This window comes from Ailuropoda melanoleuca, chromosome 12, assembly GCF_002007445.2.
Source record: "Ailuropoda melanoleuca isolate Jingjing chromosome 12, ASM200744v2, whole genome shotgun sequence".
In the NCBI taxonomy this organism is placed as follows: domain Eukaryota; kingdom Metazoa; phylum Chordata; class Mammalia; order Carnivora; family Ursidae; genus Ailuropoda; species Ailuropoda melanoleuca.
The window spans coordinates 19,720,938-19,741,411 of NC_048229.1; the positions used below are offsets into that span (position 1 = coordinate 19,720,938).

The 20,474-nt window shown below is 40.4% G+C and overlaps 1 protein-coding gene across 9 annotated transcripts in view; it reads right to left on the reverse strand.

Annotated features, from left to right (window-relative positions):
* MTMR3 (myotubularin related protein 3) overlaps window positions 1-20,474 on the reverse strand; it is a 139,130-nt gene that overhangs the window by 11,795 nt on the left and 106,861 nt on the right. For 8 of the 9 annotated variants that reach the window (XM_011220194.3, XM_011220190.3, XM_034638119.1 and 5 more), the window contains 7 exons: window positions 14,399-14,495; window positions 11,804-11,917; window positions 6,633-6,838; window positions 5,972-6,103; window positions 4,898-5,009; window positions 2,670-2,865; window positions 1,677-1,862 (listed from right to left, as the gene is read on the reverse strand). In XM_011220194.3, the coding sequence (XP_011218496.1) occupies window positions 1,677-1,862; window positions 2,670-2,865; window positions 4,898-5,009; window positions 5,972-6,103; window positions 6,633-6,838; window positions 11,804-11,917; window positions 14,399-14,495 (1,043 nt within the window). The remainder of the gene's footprint in view (window positions 1-1,676; window positions 1,863-2,669; window positions 2,866-4,897; window positions 5,010-5,971; window positions 6,104-6,632; window positions 6,839-11,803; window positions 11,918-14,398; window positions 14,496-20,474) is intronic. The other variant, XM_011220193.3, reaches the window with a different exon arrangement.

Sequence of the window (20,474 nt, forward strand, 5' to 3'; positions counted from 1 at the left end):
CTGACAGACTGAATGTGGAGTATGAAAGGGGGAGGATGAGAGCTGAGCACACCATACAAGTTTTTGCCCTAAATAAGTGGAAGGATTAAGTTGCCACCCGGTGAGGCCAAACACTTCTGGAAGATTATATTTTGGGGTGGGGAGATGTGGAAATCAAGAACCAAGTTTTGAACACATTAAGTATGAAATACCATTAGGACATCCACATGGAGATACTGAGCAGTCACAGTTGAGTCTGGAGTTAAGTGGAAAGATCTGAGCTGAAGACATAATTATAAATGTGGGAATCATGGATAGCAATCAGAGCCATCGGACTGGATGAAATCCCCAGAGAAGCAGTAAGATATAGAAGCACCCTGGAGGCTGAGTCCTGGAGCATTCCAACATTCAGCACTGGGAAGGTGTGAAGAACCAGCACAAGAGACGAAAAGGACCAGCTAGTGAGGCAGAGAAGAAGGCAGAGTTTGTGCTGGCAGTCAGCTGAATAAAGGGTTTCAAGAAAGGTGTGATTAAACAGTGCCAAAGAGTAAAATGAAGACGAAGATACAAACCTCCAGTTATAAAATAAATGAGTCCTGGGGATGGTGACTATAGTTAATAATACTCTATTGCACATCTGAAAGTTGCTAAGAGAGTGGGTCTTAAAAGTTCTCATAAGAAAAGAAAATTTGGCAATAGAAGCTAATTACTTGTGACTATTTCACAATATACACAAATACAGAATTATGATGTTGTATACCTGAAACTAACGTTATATTGTCAATTATACCTCAATTAAAAAAAAAAACTTAACAACAAGAGAAGACAGCCGATCACTGGATTAGCAACATGAAAAGTCACAGCTCTGGTAAAGTGGTAGGGTGAACACCTGAACCTGACTGGAGTGGGTTTAAGAGAGAATGGGGAAAAAGGGAATTTGAGACAGTAAATGCAGAGGACTTGAAGAACTCTGCTGTAGAGATGAGATACAGGAAATGAGATTAATAGCTGGTAAGAGGTGCAAAGCTGAGAAAGGGTTTTGAGGGGATGGGAGGCACTACACCATGTCTGTGTACTAATGGCAACGATGCGGTAGAGAGGGAAATATGGGGATGCAAAAGGCAGAGAGGAGAAACGCTGGCACCATGCAGCTGAGCAGAGGAAAGACAGTGGGAGCCTGTGCAGCAATGGACGGAGGGGCTGGAATAGGGCAAGGACAGTGAGTCCTCTGTCAAAGGAAAGAGGGCAGTGGGTGTGGGACACAGGGGGGGGGGGGGGGGCAAGGGGTTGGCAGATGGATTGGAAGGAGAAGATATTCTATTATTTCTCTATTTTATTTTGAAGTACTCTCTACACCCATCAGGAGATTCGAACTTACAACCCCGAATCAAGAGTCACACATTTCACCAACTGAGCCAGCCAGGCACCCCCATTATTTCTCTAAGTATTTAAGACTTCTATCATCTACTTTAAAAGCTAAGTTTAAAACAACTGAAAGACTTTATGCAAACCTAACACACCTACATTCACTGAACACACACTTACTGCTTTTAATTAAAACTGGGGAAAGAATGGGTCCTTATTAAATTCTTAAAAGAATGCATAGTTTCATGTGAAAACTTGCTCACTAAATTTGCATTGATACCCCCATAATTTTAGAAGGTCCCCAAAATGAAGAATTACAAGCCCGAACTCACAAGGAATGCTTCATTGAACTCAAAAGAGCAAGGAAATTGCCTCTGAAGCTGATGAACGCAGTCAAGCCACTGCAGAAACACTGGGCAGCGCTCGTTTAGATCATCAGAATTCTCCCCATGCCCACACCGGTCGGCAAACTTGTGGCCAAAATCCAGCCACTCCATCTCCACGAGGACCTGGAAACCCTGCAGGGAAACACCCGGGAGAGACCATGTGTACTTGTCTATGGAGACTATAACAGTCCTGAGCCTGTCGGGACTAACAGCAATAATACCTTTTAACAACCTCCCAGTAAGCGCAACATGAGGCCCTGACCAAACCCCACAGCCAAAGGCTCCATGGAACATGCACTTAGGGCAATTTCCCACTTCCCTCAACTCCATTCTGTAACCATCAAAAGGATACTAAGCATTTATCTAAGCCTTTCTTCAGTCTACTTTCATTCACTATACAGTATAAAAGCCACATTTTTTCTAATTTTTTTTTTATTTTTTAATGTCTGTATTTCGTATTGTACTTATAAAGCCTTGTTTCTAGTATCTTTCCCTAGCCCAGATTTACATGTATTTTGGGGGACCTTTATGGCTTTTCTTACATCTTTAACCCAACATGTGGTTCTTTCAGAGTAGGGCTCTTTCTCCACAGAACACTGTAGTGATATCCGGACCCATTATCATACTGAGCATGCCAAGATCCTTCTACAGTAGCCCCATTTTCCTGGGGTAGCCAAAACTTTTCCAAGTAGATAGACTGCAAAGGAAAACATATCTGTATTCTCAATACCTTGTTATCCACAATCTGCTCCATTTTAAAAGGCACAAGAACTGTGGGAGGCACCACCACAACGTGGCTCAAGGTAAAGGAGCAACGATTTTAAAACAAATTTCACTTTCTTTAGGCCTAACCACCAAGACCAAAACTGATCATAAAACCCTCCAAGGTTTCTCCCACTCACACTGATGTACCAAATCCTACTCTTCGGATGCACCCACCTCTATGGTTCGGTAATACGGATCGAGCAAGAGCTTAGCCAATGCCACAATCTGGGGAGTGCGGTCCCAGCCATCTGAGCAGTGTGCCAGCACTGGCCGCTGATCACGATCCACGGCGTGCACTACCAGAAGTGCGGACTTCAGAAGCACAGACAGGTGATGGAGCCATTTTGTGCTTTCAAGGGCTGAGAGCCAACTATAAAAATAAAACAGAAGGGGATAAGGAAATGCTGATTTTTATGATTTACTGCATCATGCCAAATACCCGTGAAATTAAAAAGCAATTCCCAAAGATCTTTCCCTCCAAATAAAGCACTGCCAAAACAAACAAATTTCTGTCTTTATAAAGCACGTACAAAGATGAGGCTTAAGCCCTACTATGCAACAGAGACAGCTTTAGAGATAGGACAGTAATTAATAGAATTTTTGTTCCAAAAATCTTACAGCTAGTTTCTGAGAATTAATATTTAATATTTTTCAGTCCATGGTAGGTATATCCCCAGTAAAGTGTTCTTTCTGGAGTCTTCTGAAGGAAATGAAGCCACTTCCGACATTGTAGAACACTAGGTACTTATATTTAATGATCAGCAACTGTGCCCTACAAGTTCTTAAAAAAAAAAAAAAAAGTACAGAAAACTCACACATACAAACATGTCTATAAGGAGATGTAAGCCAGATGCCACAATCAAGAACAACGCAGACAACAGCACCTGCTCCCCACACCCTAACACCTGCCACTAAAGTCTTGAATTTGTATTGACTGAAACTGGGTTAGCCCAAGCTAATGACTGAAGACTCACATAAATTAGTATACCAATGGCTACACAGTGTTATTGGATTTAACATAGACTGGATTCAGCAGGGATCTAGAAAAACTTTTTTTTTGAAAAGACCTTCAGGAAGTATCAGATCCCAAGAATTACCCCTTGGAAGTAATCACAAGCTGATCACACTTATTTTTTAACTCTGTTGACATTTTGTTTCTGTGCCCTGTCATGGATTCCACTCCCTACATGCCCACCCCCAAAAGCTCTAATTTCTCCAAAATGTGATCAGGTTTGTGGTTCCACAGCCTCAAGCAAGTGTTGAGGGGCTTGACTATACCTGATATCACCACTACCAGGGCTTCGTTTGACTCACAAGGAAGGCTTATGATTTGCTGCCAAATAGAGGGAAACATTACCTCTTTCCTTAATAAAATCTGCAGACATTCATTTGGACCAGGTGAGGGCCAATTACATCTTTTTGACTCTGGGTTTAAAAAAGAGCTTTTTTAAGAAAGAATTTTAATATATAGAAGGTATCTGAGATCAGGTAGTACTGATTCTGTCCCTTTCATCATTTTATAAATAGAAAAACTGATACCCATAGTAATTAAGCCCCCTGGCCAAAGTCACACAATTAGTGGCAGATCTTCCGAGACCTCAGCCAGGCTCCTTCTACGCCCCACCTCTGGGGAAGAGAGCACTACTGGCTGGTTTCTGTAAATGTGTAGCAGACACAAGTTGCTAATTCCCAAAGGAGAGAAGCAGGCTCATTCTTTGGTCAGGCTTTTTCCCCAAAGACAACTGCTTCATCCTCTGGGTTGATTCCAACTGTGATGAATCTCATCACTTACTACTACTAGGAGTTAGTACAAGTGGTTCAGGCAGCCATTTGACTGAACAAATCAAGGAATTCTGCAAAACTTGATATGATCAGATCTACTGAACAGAACCCAGGGAAACAACTATGGGCTCCAGCACCAACACCAGAAAAGAGAAAATTCTGTCTTCTCTGGCACCATTTCTGGCTTCCTGAAATAGTAAAACAGGGGCTTTTAAATATTTATCTGTCCATATTTGTTTTACAGACCATTCCTCCTAAGTTATCTTGTATTCTACCAGTTCCCTTGAGGGGAGCAGATAAGTGTTACCTACAGGATGTCAAAAACCAAAGAATTAAAAATGAGCCAAAACCAATGTAAAAGAGAAGAGGTCCCAGGAAAAACAAGGCGGCAGGGTTTCTGAGGACTAAGATCTGTTTGTGCTCCACACCTTTAAACCTCTCAAAGGGCTAGATCTTTCTCCCAGCATCTCCTTTGTGCTACTGTGCTTCTAACACAGAAAGGAGAATGCCCACAGGGACTGAAAGTAAAACTGAAGTGTACCAAGAAACAGAAGAAAAGGCACCTCCAAACTCATTAAAAAAAAAAAAATGCAAAAATAAAGCTAAGGTCAAGGTCTTACTTTCCCGGATCTGGCATCTGTGTGCACAGCAACCGCAGGGACTGAAAACTCCTCCGAATTGAATGAATATTTGCCATCCCCATAAACACGACTTCACAGTTTGGGTAATACTCTGCAGAGAATAACAACAGAGAGAACAAAAATATGTTGAATTTAAAGCCCACATGGCCAAATTTAAAAGCAGTAAAGAAGTTATAAAGCAAATCCATTATAGTTGCTAATGAAACTGCAATGTTTTGATGCCTATTAGTCTAGTCCTTTTATGAGAGGAAAACAGTGCTTGAATTTAGCTGTTTTTGCAAAAAGGAAAGTTAGATTTGTGAAGATACAGACATAAAACAGAAGCTCTTATTTTTTAAGAAAAAGATCTACAGCCTTCCATCTCCCCCAGGTTGACTTCTTGGGTCGCATCTAACTTGTAGCTCTGGAATCTCTTTGAGAAGAACCTGGCAGAACAATGCATTTTATGCATTCACATTTCACCTTCATACAACTGCTTTTAATTTCCAGGTGAGATCACATCCGAATAAGGAGCTTGGAGCCTCTACCTGCTCCAGCGGCACACAACTGGCACTGAAGGGGTCCCTGCTTGGAGAAAGTCAGCAAACAGTGGGGGCGCTATAGATCAGGACAGAGGTGCACTGCTAGAGTTCTGGATTTACTGCTTCAATTTCCACCCCAGGTTTTCTAAGTAGAAGCCATGTGGGAAGTTTTCTGTGAGGTCAATGATGAGTAAACCCACTGTCAAAGGCAACAAAAAGCTTTTAGAAGGCTGAGAAATTGAGCCACTAAAGCAGCAGCTTCCAAACATGAACAGGCCTTATTATGGGGAGGATTTACTTTCTTTATCACCTAAAGGTTACGAAGGAAGATTATTTGGTTTCACTGCACCTCCTCCTCCATTTCTTCCCTGAAAAGAAACTATAGTGTTAAGAATCCAAACAGCTCTGGCTCTCTCAAGATAGGCTGAGGAACATGGTTTGCTATTCATTTCAAATTGAAAACTAAGACCCAGCTGGGCCTGGGCTCGACTCACAAGAACAGTGTTAGGGAACAAAGCACCGCACACCTCACCTGGGCATTCACAGCCTCCTCCTTTGGCTCGGTTCGCCACAGCTGCTGCATAGGAGCGTGCATCCAAGATCAAAAGCTTCTGCGGTTGGATGGCTAAACTGTCTGCTCCTGAAGCATTTGACAGAGAAGAATCTAGGAACATCAGGAGTGAGGATAAAAAACTAAACGAACCCATCTCCCCCAGAATTGTGCAAAATAAGAGCCAAAAACACCTACTACAATACCAAGGAAAAAAATAAACAAAAACCCTCCATTAAGTGAAATCCATCTAACCAGAACCCTTGCTACTAAGACTTCTCTGTTTATCTTCTGTTTTGCCTACAATCTCCTTTATCTCATGTCTACGTGTATAGTCTTTTAATGAAGCCTGGTGTCTCCTGCCATGGTCTGGAGAAATTCCAAGTCCCCTATCACATATATACCCCATTCTTGTCCCAATGATTAGAAAGACAACCAACACAATAGCCCTCTTAAGCCAAGTCTGAAACAGTCTTCTGGATCTTTGTCAAGACCTATGACTCCTCAAATAATCCCATCAACTGAAGCTTCACTCTCTCTTCTATGAAACAAATTATATGTCTTATAAGGAAAGGCCACTTCAAGAAAAAGTTCTCACAGATACTCTAAAAACTGCTGCCATTGGGTCCAGGGAGCATCTTACCAAACTCCACATCAGAAAGGTCTCCTGCATTGGGAAAGTCTCGAGAACTGTTCCTAGTCGATGGCTTGCTGCCACTTGATCGGGAGTCAGAGGCACAAGCTTTGGCTACCGACTGCACCAGGTGCTCGTCATCAGCATTTCGCCAGCCCCACCAGCTGACCTCTGGCTGTCCACAGCGGGCAATGACAGCTCCATTACTCTGGTGCCTGTGCAAGGAACAAGACACAGAGCTATACCCATCTCAATGGCCCCATTCCGATGCTCTGTGCTCACACAAGTAAGGTAGTGGATTTTAAATGCCTTAATGAGGAGCTTGAATACAGGTAAATGATGGCTTAGCTTCAAGTCCTCTCAGGGTAGAAATCATCTTTTTTTTTTTTTTTAAAAGATTTTATTTATTTATTCGACAGAGATAGAGACAGCCAGCGAGAGAGGGAACACAAGCAGGGGGAGTGGGAGAGGAAGAAGCAGGCTCACAGCAGAGGAGCCTGATGTGGGGCTCGATCCCATAACGCCGGGATCACGCCCTGAGCCGAAGGCAGACGCTTAACCGCTGTGCCACCCAGGCGCCCCTAGAAATCTTCTATAGCAACAAGAATAAACAACAAAACCTATCTGGATCTTTCTTAAAAATCGTATTTTAGAGACCTTTGTAAAGTTACCCACAAAATGATAAATGTGTGCTCTTAGAAAAAACAAATTTATATTCATAAAGTAAATGCTTCAATCTTTAAATTTATATTTGGAAAATCGGATAAAAAATAATCTACAAATACTACACTTAACTCTGCTCCTCAATAGTGAAACATTAATCTCTCCTTTTTAATACTGCACCTGAATATCCTAGTCTAATAGATGCTGACAGAGAAAAACTTGTTTCCACAACAACTTCTGAGGGCCCACTACAGGAACTGTGCTCTTATGGTTGGCTTGGGGATTCTTTTCAAAACAAGGTCCCACCTCTGGGACTCAAAACACTTACCCGGCCCACAGTGGACTACTCTACAAAATCTCCTGAGATTTCATGACTCACAAATTGCTATTATAAGCAGATAGCTCAATGCACCAGCTACCTTTCCTTAACCTCTCAGAAGGAACAGCATAAACCTCAATAAACCATACTCTGATCCTTTTTTTTTTTATCCTTTTTTTAAAAACTAAGACCAGAAATCTTACTCAAAAGTATACTTTAAGATGATATTAAAACCCAGTCTTTTCCTAGTTAGGAATTTAGTTACGCAATTTTAGCAATTAAAAAGTTATAAAAGTGGGCGCCTGGGTGGCTCAGTCGTTAAGTGTCTGCCTTCGGCTCAGGGCATGATCCCAGAGTCCTGGGATCGAGCCCTGCATGGGGCTCCCTGCTCCGCTGGGAGCCTGCTTCTTCCTCTCCCACTTCCCCTGCTCGTGATCTCCCTCTCTCTCTCTCTCTCTGTCAAGTGAATAAATAAAATCTTAAAAAAAAAAAAAAGAAGTTACAAAAGTGTATGTGGCAATCAGAAGGTATAAAGTTCCAATAAATGCTGTAACATGGATGAACCTGGAGTATGTTATGCTAAGTGAAAGAAGCCAGTCACAAAAAGCCACATATTGTATGATTCCATTTATTAGAAGTGTCCAGAATAGGCAAATCTGTAGAGACAAAGTAGATTACTACTGACCTGGGGCTATGGGGATTGGGGAGGAAATAGGGAGTGACTACTAATGGGTCTAGGGTTTCTTTCTGAGGTGGTGAAAATGTATTAAAATTGATTGTAGTGATGATGGTACAACTCTGTGAATATATTTTTAAAAATCACCAAACTGTGCACATTAAAAGGGTGAACTGTGACAATCACAAAGTAGTTTTTAAAAAGTTATAAAAGTAGGGACACCTTGGTGGCTCAGTCGGTTAAAGTGGCTGCCTTCAGCTCAGGTCATGATCCCAGGGTTCTGGGACTGAGTCCCACATCAGGCTCCTTGCTCAGCGGGGAGCCTGCTTCTCCCTCTGCCTGTAGCTTCCCCTGCTTGTGCCCTCTCTGAGACAAGTAAATAAAATCTTTAAAAAATAATAAAAAAAATAAAAAGTTATAAAAATAATTGGTTCATTATAAAACTAAGCTAGCAGAATAAGAAGCGTCCGTGTCTTACTTCCCATTAAAATCTAAATACAGGGGCTGGTGGGTGACTCAGATGGTTAAGCATCCAACTCTTGGTTTTGGCTCAGGTCATGATCTCAGGGTCCTGAGATGGGAGCCCTACCTCGGGCTCCAAGCTCAGCACAGGGTCTGCTTGCCCCTCTCCCTCTGCTCTTCCCCCACCTTACATACTCTCTCTCAAATTAATAAAATCTTTAAAAAATCTAAATACATATATTCATACACACATACAACACATAATGAGGAGACAGATTTAAATAAAACATACTACTGCATCTGTTTGTCATCTTCAAGGAACAATGAGAGAACAATTTTTGTTTTTAATCCTAAAGCTCACCAGCAATCAATGAAATTCAACAAGAACCATATTCCACTGGAACCATCAGTTTGCCTGTAGTTTTTAAATCCACCAGAAGAGAGAGACAAGTAACAGAAAGCTCTTGCCAATATGCTCAATTGGCTCACCTGCTGAAGGGAGCCCAACTGGAAATAAAACCTAATTCCTAAAATGCCTACTAGCATATATAATAGGCGCTGGGTAACAACAGAGCTGATTGATGCCAAACCTTCACAAAAGAGGCTGGCAGGGCCTTTCCTGAGCACCCTCCCTTTCTGCAATGCTCCCAGCAGTGCCCAAGAGTAACAGAAGATGGCACTCTTCAGCCTGGATCTTGGGTTCAAAGGGTCATGGCACTGAGCTGTTGCAATAAGCAGTTTTCTGCAGTCTTCCAAAATGCTTCTGACTGCATGATCAAGAACTAAAACAACACAGCTAAAAATCACTAAAGAGCATTCCTACCTTTAACAAAAAGAACCAGGAAAAAGTATGAAAATTAAGATATTCAATGGATGAGTCCCCTAATGAACACTGAATGCTTCAATTTTATACCAAAACACATAAATATTTAAACTATCCCTAAGTTAATATTAGGCAAGCTCACTAAAGGACTAGAAATTTCTAATAACCATTCAATGCACAAAGAGGGAGACCTGTGACTTGCACTACAGATGGATGCCCTTTGCACCATCTTGCTGTGTTAGAGCAATCTCTGTCTTCAGGGATAAATCCAATTAAACACTCTCTCATCACAGTGGGGGAAAAATCACTAATCAGGCTCTCGTTCAGCATGGTGCTGTCAAGTAACTGCTGCTAGCAACCTCAGGAAGCATTACTGTAATCTACAGACAAATTCAGTAAAGTATGCTGGATTCAGAAGCATCTTGCCACCTGGGCTGGCAAAGCAGACACTCACAGAGTATCCCCAAAACATTCTTCTATATATATCTTACAACGCTCCCCAACAATTTAACAACCTGGTTTGGGGCTCAGAGATACAAGACACATGTTCCAAAACAGAGGCTAGTTCCTAGAAGCCTATCTGATTTTGTGTGAACTATATCAAGAACTTTCTTCTTCTTCTTTTTTTTATACCAAGAACTTTCATTTGTAATCCTCTGAGAGCAGATTTTCTCAGAGAAATTGGAAATAAATTTCATTTATATATATATAGTCTCTAGACAGGGCTAGGGGAAAAAAAACATGGCACTAGAATAAATTTTAGAAGGGAAAAAAAGGTTTCCCCCATTTATTCTAAGAAGTTTTTAACTTGCACTTACGGGCTTCTCTACCAACAAGGAGAATCCACCTAAAGCCCTGTACTTTTGAAAATGACAGTCCCTCCCCCTTATGCTCAAAGTCAGCAAACCCTACAAATGCCAGGGCTGCTGATCTAACACAGCTGTTGGCCACAGAGCAGCAGCTGGCTGCTTTCCCTATTTGAGCTAGGCCGATCACTGATAAGACACAAATCCTTTCAGCTTTCCCTGCTCTCTAATTCCTGTCATCCTTGCCACTTGAGTGATAGGTAAAATTTGGTGACCTACTTTTCTAGGGGTGTCTGAAAACAACAGTGATGAAAATTGAGACTGAAAACTTAATGGATTCCACTGGGCCAGAAACAAATACTTTTTCATCTCTCTCTATTCAGGATGGCCATCAGAATTTGCCATCGGTGGACTAAATGAACAAGCTGGCTACCTCGGTGGAAATTCCACAAGGAGACAGATCCCTCCCTACAACCTCGGTATTTCAACGGAATGCTTCCTGGCATGAAAGTCTCTAAGCCCCACTGGTTGGGCCCAAATTCAAGGAAAGCCCAAAAAGTCTGCAAACTGGAAAAATGTAATGGAGAATGTAAATATTATAAAGAGATGACATCTTAAAAACAGTTTCAAAATAAGAGAAAATGACTTCTTCAAATCTTAAACTGAGTCCTTGAGAACTGAGCTATTCCATGAATTATATATGAAAGCAGCCCCAGGAATACAACCTACTCCATGTACTGCTTAGGGAAGCCCAATATTTACAGATTCATTCAGGTGGCACAGCATACCTATACAGTAAGACCTTCATTCCCATTTTACTAATTAGGAACAGGCTGAGGTCAGTTAGGGAATTTACTCAAGCTGCCTTAGCAAGAGCATCAGTGAAAAGATGTGAACTCCCAAGCCTGTGCTCGACACCACGCCACCATCCCCTTCTAGAACTTGCCTCCCTTGGCTCTCATGCCTTTGATCTTTAAGATCTTCCATCTAGCCAAGCTCTAGCTGCCTTCTTTAACTGCTCCCTCTAAAAACAAAGCTTTCACGTGTCAAAGTTTCGACCACAAAGACAATCACAAATGACTCAACTCTCACTTTCCAGAACTCCTCTCTCTCAATCCAAAGGCCAACAGTGGAAGCTAAATGCAGTAACACATTATCTTCCCATAGAATGTCAGAAGGATCTTAAAATAGCAAGACGAGCCACTTCTCTATTAAATTTTTCTTATCACTTGAACCATCAGCAAGTACTCTGGATGTGGTAAGTACTGGCGTGTCACTGGAAGAGTGGCTTTAACAATAAGGAAGCATAAAATTGCCTGGGAAGTTCTCTGAACCCTTCCTTTCCTTCCCAGGTTAGCGGCTGCAGAGCAGCAGATCACATGCAGTGGGCAATAGCACCAGACCAGGCTGGGCCTGGCCAGGCTTACTTACCTGTAGACGACAGCAGGGATGCGCTTCCAGGACCTGAAGCTTGCTACACTCTCTAGTTCTTTGTCGGTGATCCAGGCAGGCACTATGAGCTCCTGTGGATAGCTACCACATAGCCTAACAGGGAAGGTGAGAAAGAGGGAGTGGGGGAAGGAGACAGGGAGGGAGAAGAAGGAGAGACACTAGGTGAGCCAGCATAAGGATGTTGATCAAGCTACCCCAGAGCCAGTTAAAAGGCAATAAGGAGCTTTAGTTGAGTCTTGGCCTACTCAGCAGAACTATTCGCCTTAGGTGTTTACTTACGTATATGTTACGTAATACTATCTTGGACTGTTTCACTTTAGGCTGCCTTTGGGAATTTGGTGATCTTAACATTTGTGATATAAGGGGAGTCCACAGGCAGTTACTTAGTTACTTCACTGTAACTTTCTGTTGTAACAAACATACAGGTAAGTTCTTAACTACACAAAGTGCACAGTCCAACTACAGAAGTAAGTCTGTCACCTCTACCAGACCCCCTCACTCTTTCAGGCTTCTGTCAAAGGGAAACATGTGAAGAAGGACAAAAGGCCACAATTTCAAGTTTCCAGAGCCCTTATAGAATTACTAACATATTCTTTGACGTGTCCTAATTATAGGCAACAGGTGCAAGCATGGGTATGCAGAAGCAGTACCATAAGTCAGGACATTTGCATACATAATCACAGCCCCAATGACCCAAGTTAGTAATGTGAGTAAGCTATTAAATCATAATTTCTATAAAACATACTTCAGAATTATATTCGGGGGGGGGGAAGCTGTTTACGTTAGGAAGGAAGACAGGAGCTGCATACTAGTCAAGCTGGTGCCCTAAAAAGCAGTTCTGACAGGTTTTTCACTTAAGGACAATGTCTTTCTATGGGTATCCCAATATTCCTTTTCAAAAGTGAGGGCAAGACAACCTTTAATCCAAATCTTAAAAATACACAAATTCCTCCTCCTCCTGCACCACCACCGCCTGGCCCTAGCCCACCTAATGCATTGGGGGAAGAGGCAGAAAACACCAAGTAGCTTAGGAATTGGGGGTTTTGATCCTTCTGCACTAAATACCTCCATCGTGTTCTCAATTTCCAGAAGATTAAATATCAGGAATTTAAAAGCCACTGAACCAAGAGAATATCTACAACCAAAAGTAGCTCTATAAACTTAACACCCACAGACTCCTAAAAATAACCTGGGACAAGGTGACCATAGTTAATATGCTAACCGTGAGCCTTGTTCTTTTGTCTTATTTCCTTTATATCTTGTTTAAACCTTAAGAGTAAATTTAGCTCTCCCCTCTTTGTAGTAGGAAGAACTTTCCAGTGTCCTGAAGACTGGTTTGAGGTAGAAATAGTGGACTCTAAGACAAAAGTTAATTTTTAAAACCCATATTGAAGAGCGATTTTGAAAAACAAATCTTTTGAACTCAAACATTTTTTTTCCGGCAAGTTTAGCTTAACTTGGTTTTCTGACTTCACCCAATATTCTGATCATTATATTCCTTGTCCTGTAAGTACTATACTACTTAGTAGTGACCTCTTTAGCAAATACTAGCTGCTTATATGTAGATAATCAGTTTCCAGCATAAAAAAGGAGGGCTATACATGAGCAAAGCCTGTGGCAGTCTCAGGCTCTCTGAGGCCTCGCCTCCAGTCTCCACCTTCATTCTCTGCTTTGACTTGTGACTGAGAACAGGCAAAAAGGTATGACAGGTCTGTAGCTCCTGTTTCTTCACAATACCCCAGGTTCTTACTTCCTTGGTCAATGGCCATGTGAAGAGCTGCATACAGTAATCAGCTGTAATTTTTCCAATGAAAAATGAAATGCTCTGATGGCTACCCATAAACAGACCAGGAAAATGTCTATCATAATTTGAGGCAATTCAAAAAACCGAATGATTAATGCTTCCAACTGCTAAAGATGGAATCTTAGGAGGAAAAATATTAATTCAAATCTCTTGAACAATTTTGTTTTATAGAAATTTGGACCACTAAAATCATAGCAGTTAACTGCCTCTCCCATACCAAAGTACTTACACCTTTTAAGGGAATAAGTAATGGGAAATATTTAATAGTGCTTTTATTAATATTTAATGATTAAATGGTCAGAGTTATGAAGTTAGAAAGAACAGAATAGTACTTATGCCTATTTCATAGAATCTGGAGTAAAATTAGTCATAAAAACTAGCTTCTAAGTGTTTTATCACTGCTTGTGAGATCACTGATTCTATCTCCAGTGTGATGTCAAGTAGTGATGAGACGAAGGGAAACTGCCTGCCTACATGAGAACACGGTATTGTCTAGGAAATGCACACACCAGGAAGAATAGAGGCCTGGAGGAATAGAGGGGATGGAAAGGAAGCTTCTGGAATCCTATGAAATATCACTTTTCCACTCCAGTGACAGCAATGGGAAAAGAAGGCTCAAGAAGTACTCTGAAGACCATGCAGTTAGATTTAATAAATAAAATTCCATTGAAATAAAATGTCTAAGTTCAGATGTTCTGCCACATGAGAACTGGGGTTTTTGCAAAGGCACTGGCTGTGAAACACAGTCCACAGGCACCGACACAACTCACTTGTACTTCTCATTGATGTTGGAAATCCTCCAGGCATTGTTCATATCAAAACCCATCCGCTCCACTTCATTTTTAAACCTTGACGTTACATGCTCCCCTAGGGGCCAAAGACAGCAAAAAGAAAGAAATGAATACCATTTTGCAAAACAGGTAGAATGAAAGCATAGCTACCCTAGCTCAGTTACATAAACAACATATATTTAGTTTTAGTTTAAAAAGTCCCTGTCAGGATAAGAGTAAAGGAATGAGGAAATTAATTTTTAATAGAAATACAGCTAACACAATTTACATTAGTTTCAGGTGTATGACAGTGATTCAACAATTACATACATTATGAAATGCTCATCGTAAGTGCAGGTACTATCTGTCACCATACACAGTTATTACAACATTACTGACTATATTCCCTATGCTGTACTTTATATCCTTGTGACGTATTTATCACTGGAAGTTTGTACCTCTTAATCCCCTTCACCCATTTTGCCCATCCCCCTCCTACGTTTTGACAACCAGAGAACCCGTGTGTTCTCTGTATTTATGAATCTGTACCTATTTTTTTGTTTGTTCATTTTTAGATTCCACATATAAGTGAAATCATATGGTGTTTGTCTTTCTCTGTCTTTCACTTAGCATAATAACCTCTAGGTCCCTCCATGTTGTCAAGAATGGAAAATTTTCTTTTTTATGACTCAATAATATTCCTCTGTGTGTGTGTGTACACACACGCCACATCTTTATCCATTCATCTACTGATGAACACCTGCGTTGTTCCCACATCTTGGAATTTTGATCAAGAATTATGTTATCTCATTTAATCACTACTACCCACTCAGAGTAGTTATCACCAAGTTCATTTTACAGAGGACAAAATGGAGACTGCAAGAGGTTATGGCAAGTCCGTCTAGTTCCAAAACCCAGTCCATGTCACTATAGTGGCTACTCTCCTATTTCCACACTCACAGTATACGTAAAAAATAAAATCAACAAGTTCACCAAGAATAGTAATACAAATCTACAACTCATCATCAGAAACCTGATGGGCCAGATTTCAAAACTTGAGTTTTCTGGAGTTTAAGATGGTGTATATAATAAGTATTAGATTAACGCTCTCAACAGGGTTTACTAATCAAACATTAATATTTCTACAGTGAAATGCATGGATAATTCACACTAAATGAAGTAAAGCAACAAATAGCTTCATTTCAGCTCAGATCAGGTCAAGCCACCAAATAAGAAAAATCTTTTGATTTTCAGAGCCTTAGAGATTACAGAATTGCAGATAAGAGATCATGAAACTGTAACTGCTAGCACCCAGGAATCTCAGGAAACACCATACTAAGTAAAGTGCTAAGAATTTGTAAGAACATCCACCCCAACAAGTATTACCTGCCTACATTTGCCCTAATGAAATTGGCTTTCTCTTCCTAAAGACGGCAAGCAACAAATGCAGAAGTGAACCTAACATAAAACTCATTAAATCTGAAATAACTTTCTTCCTTGAAAACACACAGAGTCCTAGGTCAGTAAAAGAAATAAGAAACCATTAAGCAGTATCTCTAATATATAGTGCTACAGGTTGTAAAATAAAGCTGATGGGGGCTGGGAGAAACTACAATAACAAATAAAAGCACAAAGCAGACCGCTTTGGTGATCAAAGTATAAAGCCTTACTCTCCCTGGGAAAGGAGCTTCAGAATAGGAAATAGCAATTACTTGAATGAAGGACAATTCTACAAAACTACTTCCCATTTAAACTGCTTTTCTTGAGCTTAAACTAGGTATTATATGTTTCCTGAAGGAGAGCTATAAAAAGATGAAGTGCCGAGACTCAGGAAGAAATAATCAGCTGAATGCATCCCATCTTGGAAAAGTTTGGAAGTGATATAGGCTTTCAAATAGGAAAAAAGCTATCTTAAATGGGGTGCCATCTGTCTACAAATCGCAAGGAATAGTGACCATCAAGAATATTAGAGTCCTTCACTTTTAATCCCAATCTAAAAACTGTAAAACTATGACAATTTCCAAGTACATTACTTGAGCTTTTTCCCACCTGTGATACAGCTCCAAGTCTTTGCAAAAGGTAAAAGTACTTTAATTAATGACTCTTAACATTAGTACCTCCAATCTTAGCATAAACACACAGGATGCCCTAAAAGGACCCTCTAATTTATAATAATCACTGGCAAATTACCACCATCACCACCACTGGCAATCTGCCCCAAGAAAAGCTTAGAACCACCATCAGGGGCATGAAATTCTGAGCTACACAAAGAAATATATACTGCATAGCAAGCATAAAACATGTTATTCAGTTCCTTGAGAACAAGGAATTTTAATTACCTTTGTATCCTCTAAAAATAGTGAGTTCCTAACTTTGAAACTAACCAACACAACCCAAATAAGAATTAGGTTTTACATCATAATCCAAACTAACCAACACAACCCAAATAAGAATTAGGTTTTACGGGGCGCCTGGGTGGCACAGCGGTTAAGCGTCTGCCTTCGGCTCAGGGCATGATCCTGGCGTTATGGGATCGAGCCCCACATCAGGCTCCTCCACTATGAGCCTGCTTCTTCCTCTCCCACTCCCCCTGCTTGTGTTCCCTCTCTCGCTGGCTGCCTCTATCTCTGTCGAATAAATAAATAAAATCTTTAAAAAAAAAAAAAAAAAGAATTAGGTTTTACATCATAATCCAATACATGTTTATTTTAAAAAGAGTTTCACAAAACTACCCACATTTACTATGTGTGATACATTTTTCTATTTTTCTATCCTACGTGTTTCATTTTATATTTCATTCCTTAAAACTTTTGATTTCATGACCCACAAGTGGGTCACAACTTAATTTGAAAAGCAATGCTTAAAAAAAATCTAGCAACAGACCTTAAATACATGAGTAATTCAATTGGCTTTTGCCAAACTGTGTTAGAAGTTCCCTTATGTTTATTCAGCTAGAAAAGTGAATCCCTTATGTTTATTCAGCTAGAAAAGTAAACATCTATTTGCTGATTTCCCTTAAGAATTTCCCTCTAAAAATTCTTAGGTTTCCATTGATTCAATATTAGATATACTGTAATATCCCATTTTAAATATTACAGTTATAAGTTTGTTTGGCTTTGAATTTCCATTTTAACCGTCCTGTCTGCCTTCCCCCAATGCCCAAATGAGGATGTGTCCTTTTTTAATGTTTAGTATTTCTGGTACAAGAAATGCAAACAGTCCAGCAATTCTTATTTTAGTGGGAATGAAAACCTTTTTAAAAGCAATGAGACCCTCTATCATAACCAGTGTCAATAGACAGTCTAAAAAAAGTTTCCCCCCAAAGTCTACCTCCCTGGGTGATTCTGAGCATTCAAGCCCACAATTACAGGCAGCCTAAAGGTCTGGGGTAGAAGAGCCAGTGAGGAAGGAGAACTGCACCAGCATCAGAGAAGGTGAGAACCAGCCCTCCCAGATTTTCAAATATGGAAGGTGGAATCATTCTTTTCTATGAACAAAGGTCCCAGTATAGTCATCTAAATGTACACTTACTGGACATCATTCAAACTCAAAAGACAGACTCTGCTGGCAAGGGCTTTGACTTTATACTCAATAGGCAGCTGCACAACAGCTGTTAAGACCCAGAGTCTTATGCTGTTCATGGTTAAAAAAGATGTGCTTAATGGGCGTTTCACAAAAGAGAGGTCAGAGAGATAGGTCTGATGCTACTAAACTAATAACTGAACTGCCCAGTCATTTGTCAGGGCCCCTGCTTAATGCTCAAGTACAGAATGATCACCAAGGCAGCTACAATGAAGAGAAGAAAACTGAGCACATGGGAGAGAAGCTTTAAGCTTTCAGTCCATTCCTTTTTGAGAGTTTTGAAATGGGTGTAGGAGTCAAGACTTTTGCAAAGACTTTTTCCAAGTTTCACAGGTAAATTCCAATAGCAATATTGAGACGTCTTCCAAACCAGATAAAGACTCAGAGCTTTGGCCACAATATGACTGGCTTAACTATGACAGCTTCAACAGTCAGAAACTTAAGATTTACACGAATACAAGGTAATGATGCAATTTTCCCATTTCCCTTCTTTCTGACACATTCTACTCTTAGCAGACTAGGCAGAGAAGAGTCCATAAAAGGCTTTATTAACTGCTGAAAGACTAAACTAATTTCAACCCTTCAGAGTCTATGCTTATGATCTCACATGTTGGAGCAGATTATACAAAGGCATTACTTGAAGTATCTCAAGCGTTGTCTCACCCTAAAGATGACTTATAAGAATGTGGTTGTCTGGTATGCTCATATTTGGTGAGTAATGCTGTAGCTACCACCAACACTCAACAATATTGGGTGGAGACAGAAGAACCAGGTTGACTGGCTTTAAAAATGCCACCACAGTATTTTTCACTAAGAGCAAGTTTTCCCTCTGTACTCCACAGTAAAAATATATAAAAAGGAAAAAGCCAGACATATAAACACACTCAAACCAAGTCACTGAAGTACAGTGAGATTCCATGTAAGCGGTAGCAGGTTAACTTCAGTGTGGATCTGTGACATTAGGAAGAAACAAAATACAATCTTTACTCACAAAGTTCTAACCAATCAGTTACGAAGCACTCAAGATATTTACTGAACTGAACTCATCAACAATAACAGATTTATCTTCAGGATACCCAGATCACCTTGGGCAGGAAGAACAGGAATGTCCCAGTCTGAAGAACAAAGGAAACTAAAGTACAGAGAAGATAAATGGCTTGCCCAGTATTATTTTTTTAATTAAATGATAAAAGTACGGCTTTGAATTCAGGTTCTCTAGTTCTTAAATCAGTACTTTACCCCTCAAACACCTCCATCCATCACAAATTAATGAAAAGATAGAGAACACTGTGGACATCTGCATGTTCTGGTGGCCAACAAATACCAGATATCATCAGGAAGGGAAGGATCTGGGGACAGAGTCATCCCAGGTCAAGCATGGCCATCCATAATTAAAAGAGCGAAGTTCTGACCTGGCACACCTTAGCAATATCCTAAGAGATGGCTCAAATCCAAAAGAAACTAATTTTATCAAGGGAATAAGGAGTCATCTAAAGAGATAAGGAATTTTCAGTCTGTAGCTGTGAGAAAACAGGTTAGGAGAAAAAGCAAGGCTTGTTGACTAACCAACCTAAAACTAGGGATATGTGCTTTAGGGTTAGGAGTCTTAAACAACTGAAGTTCTTCTATAACACCATGCAGCAAGATATAACTCACTAACTTCATTCTCTTAGGAAATGGTAGACACTAAAAATAAGGCACACTGACTAAAAATTCAGCAAAAATACACGTAAGATTTGTGCATTTCACTGTATGTAAATTTTACCTTGAAAAAAAAAAAACCTTGAAAAGAGCCATAAAACAACAAAATACAATGGCATCTCAATAAAGAAAGAAAAAGAAAAAGATGCAACGATGTAGGAGTGAAGTCAGAGACAGTTTAAGCACATTCTCATACCCTTTCAAGAATGGTGTGGACTCTTGTGGCTGACTCTGGGTTTCACTGGCCTGAAAGGCTCATGGGTAGCTTGGGTTCCTGAAGCTTTCCTTGTGGCTCCACAAGGACAGTGCCTGTTTTTCATCCCTGCATCCACAGCACCCCACAAGTCAACTCTCAATAGCTGAGAACTGGGGTTAAGTCCTCTGTCGCTGACTGGCAGTGGGACCTGGCAGCAGGCTTTATCTCTGAGTTCCACTTCTTTGGTTCCCAAAACAAAGACACAAGCTATCCTCCTGCTTGATGAGGTCATGAGGGTCAAATAAAAGTATATCAAAGCATCTTTAAAAATATTATGTTATAGTTTAATTATGACCCAAAAACTTCAACCAGTGAATGAGCCAGGAAACAAAGTGATGCAAGCAAAGCTAGATTAGCCTCAAACGTTTAAGGGCAGAATGGTTAAGACTGAAAATTCAGGATTAAAAACTGAGGTTTAAAGAAAAAAGTCCCAAGAGTAAGCGGAATTGGAAGAAGGTTCACAACTTCTCACTGCTTAGAAATTCAAGACTTTGCTTCCAGGCTGGACATACTAAAGACCGAGTGTTAGACTAGCAA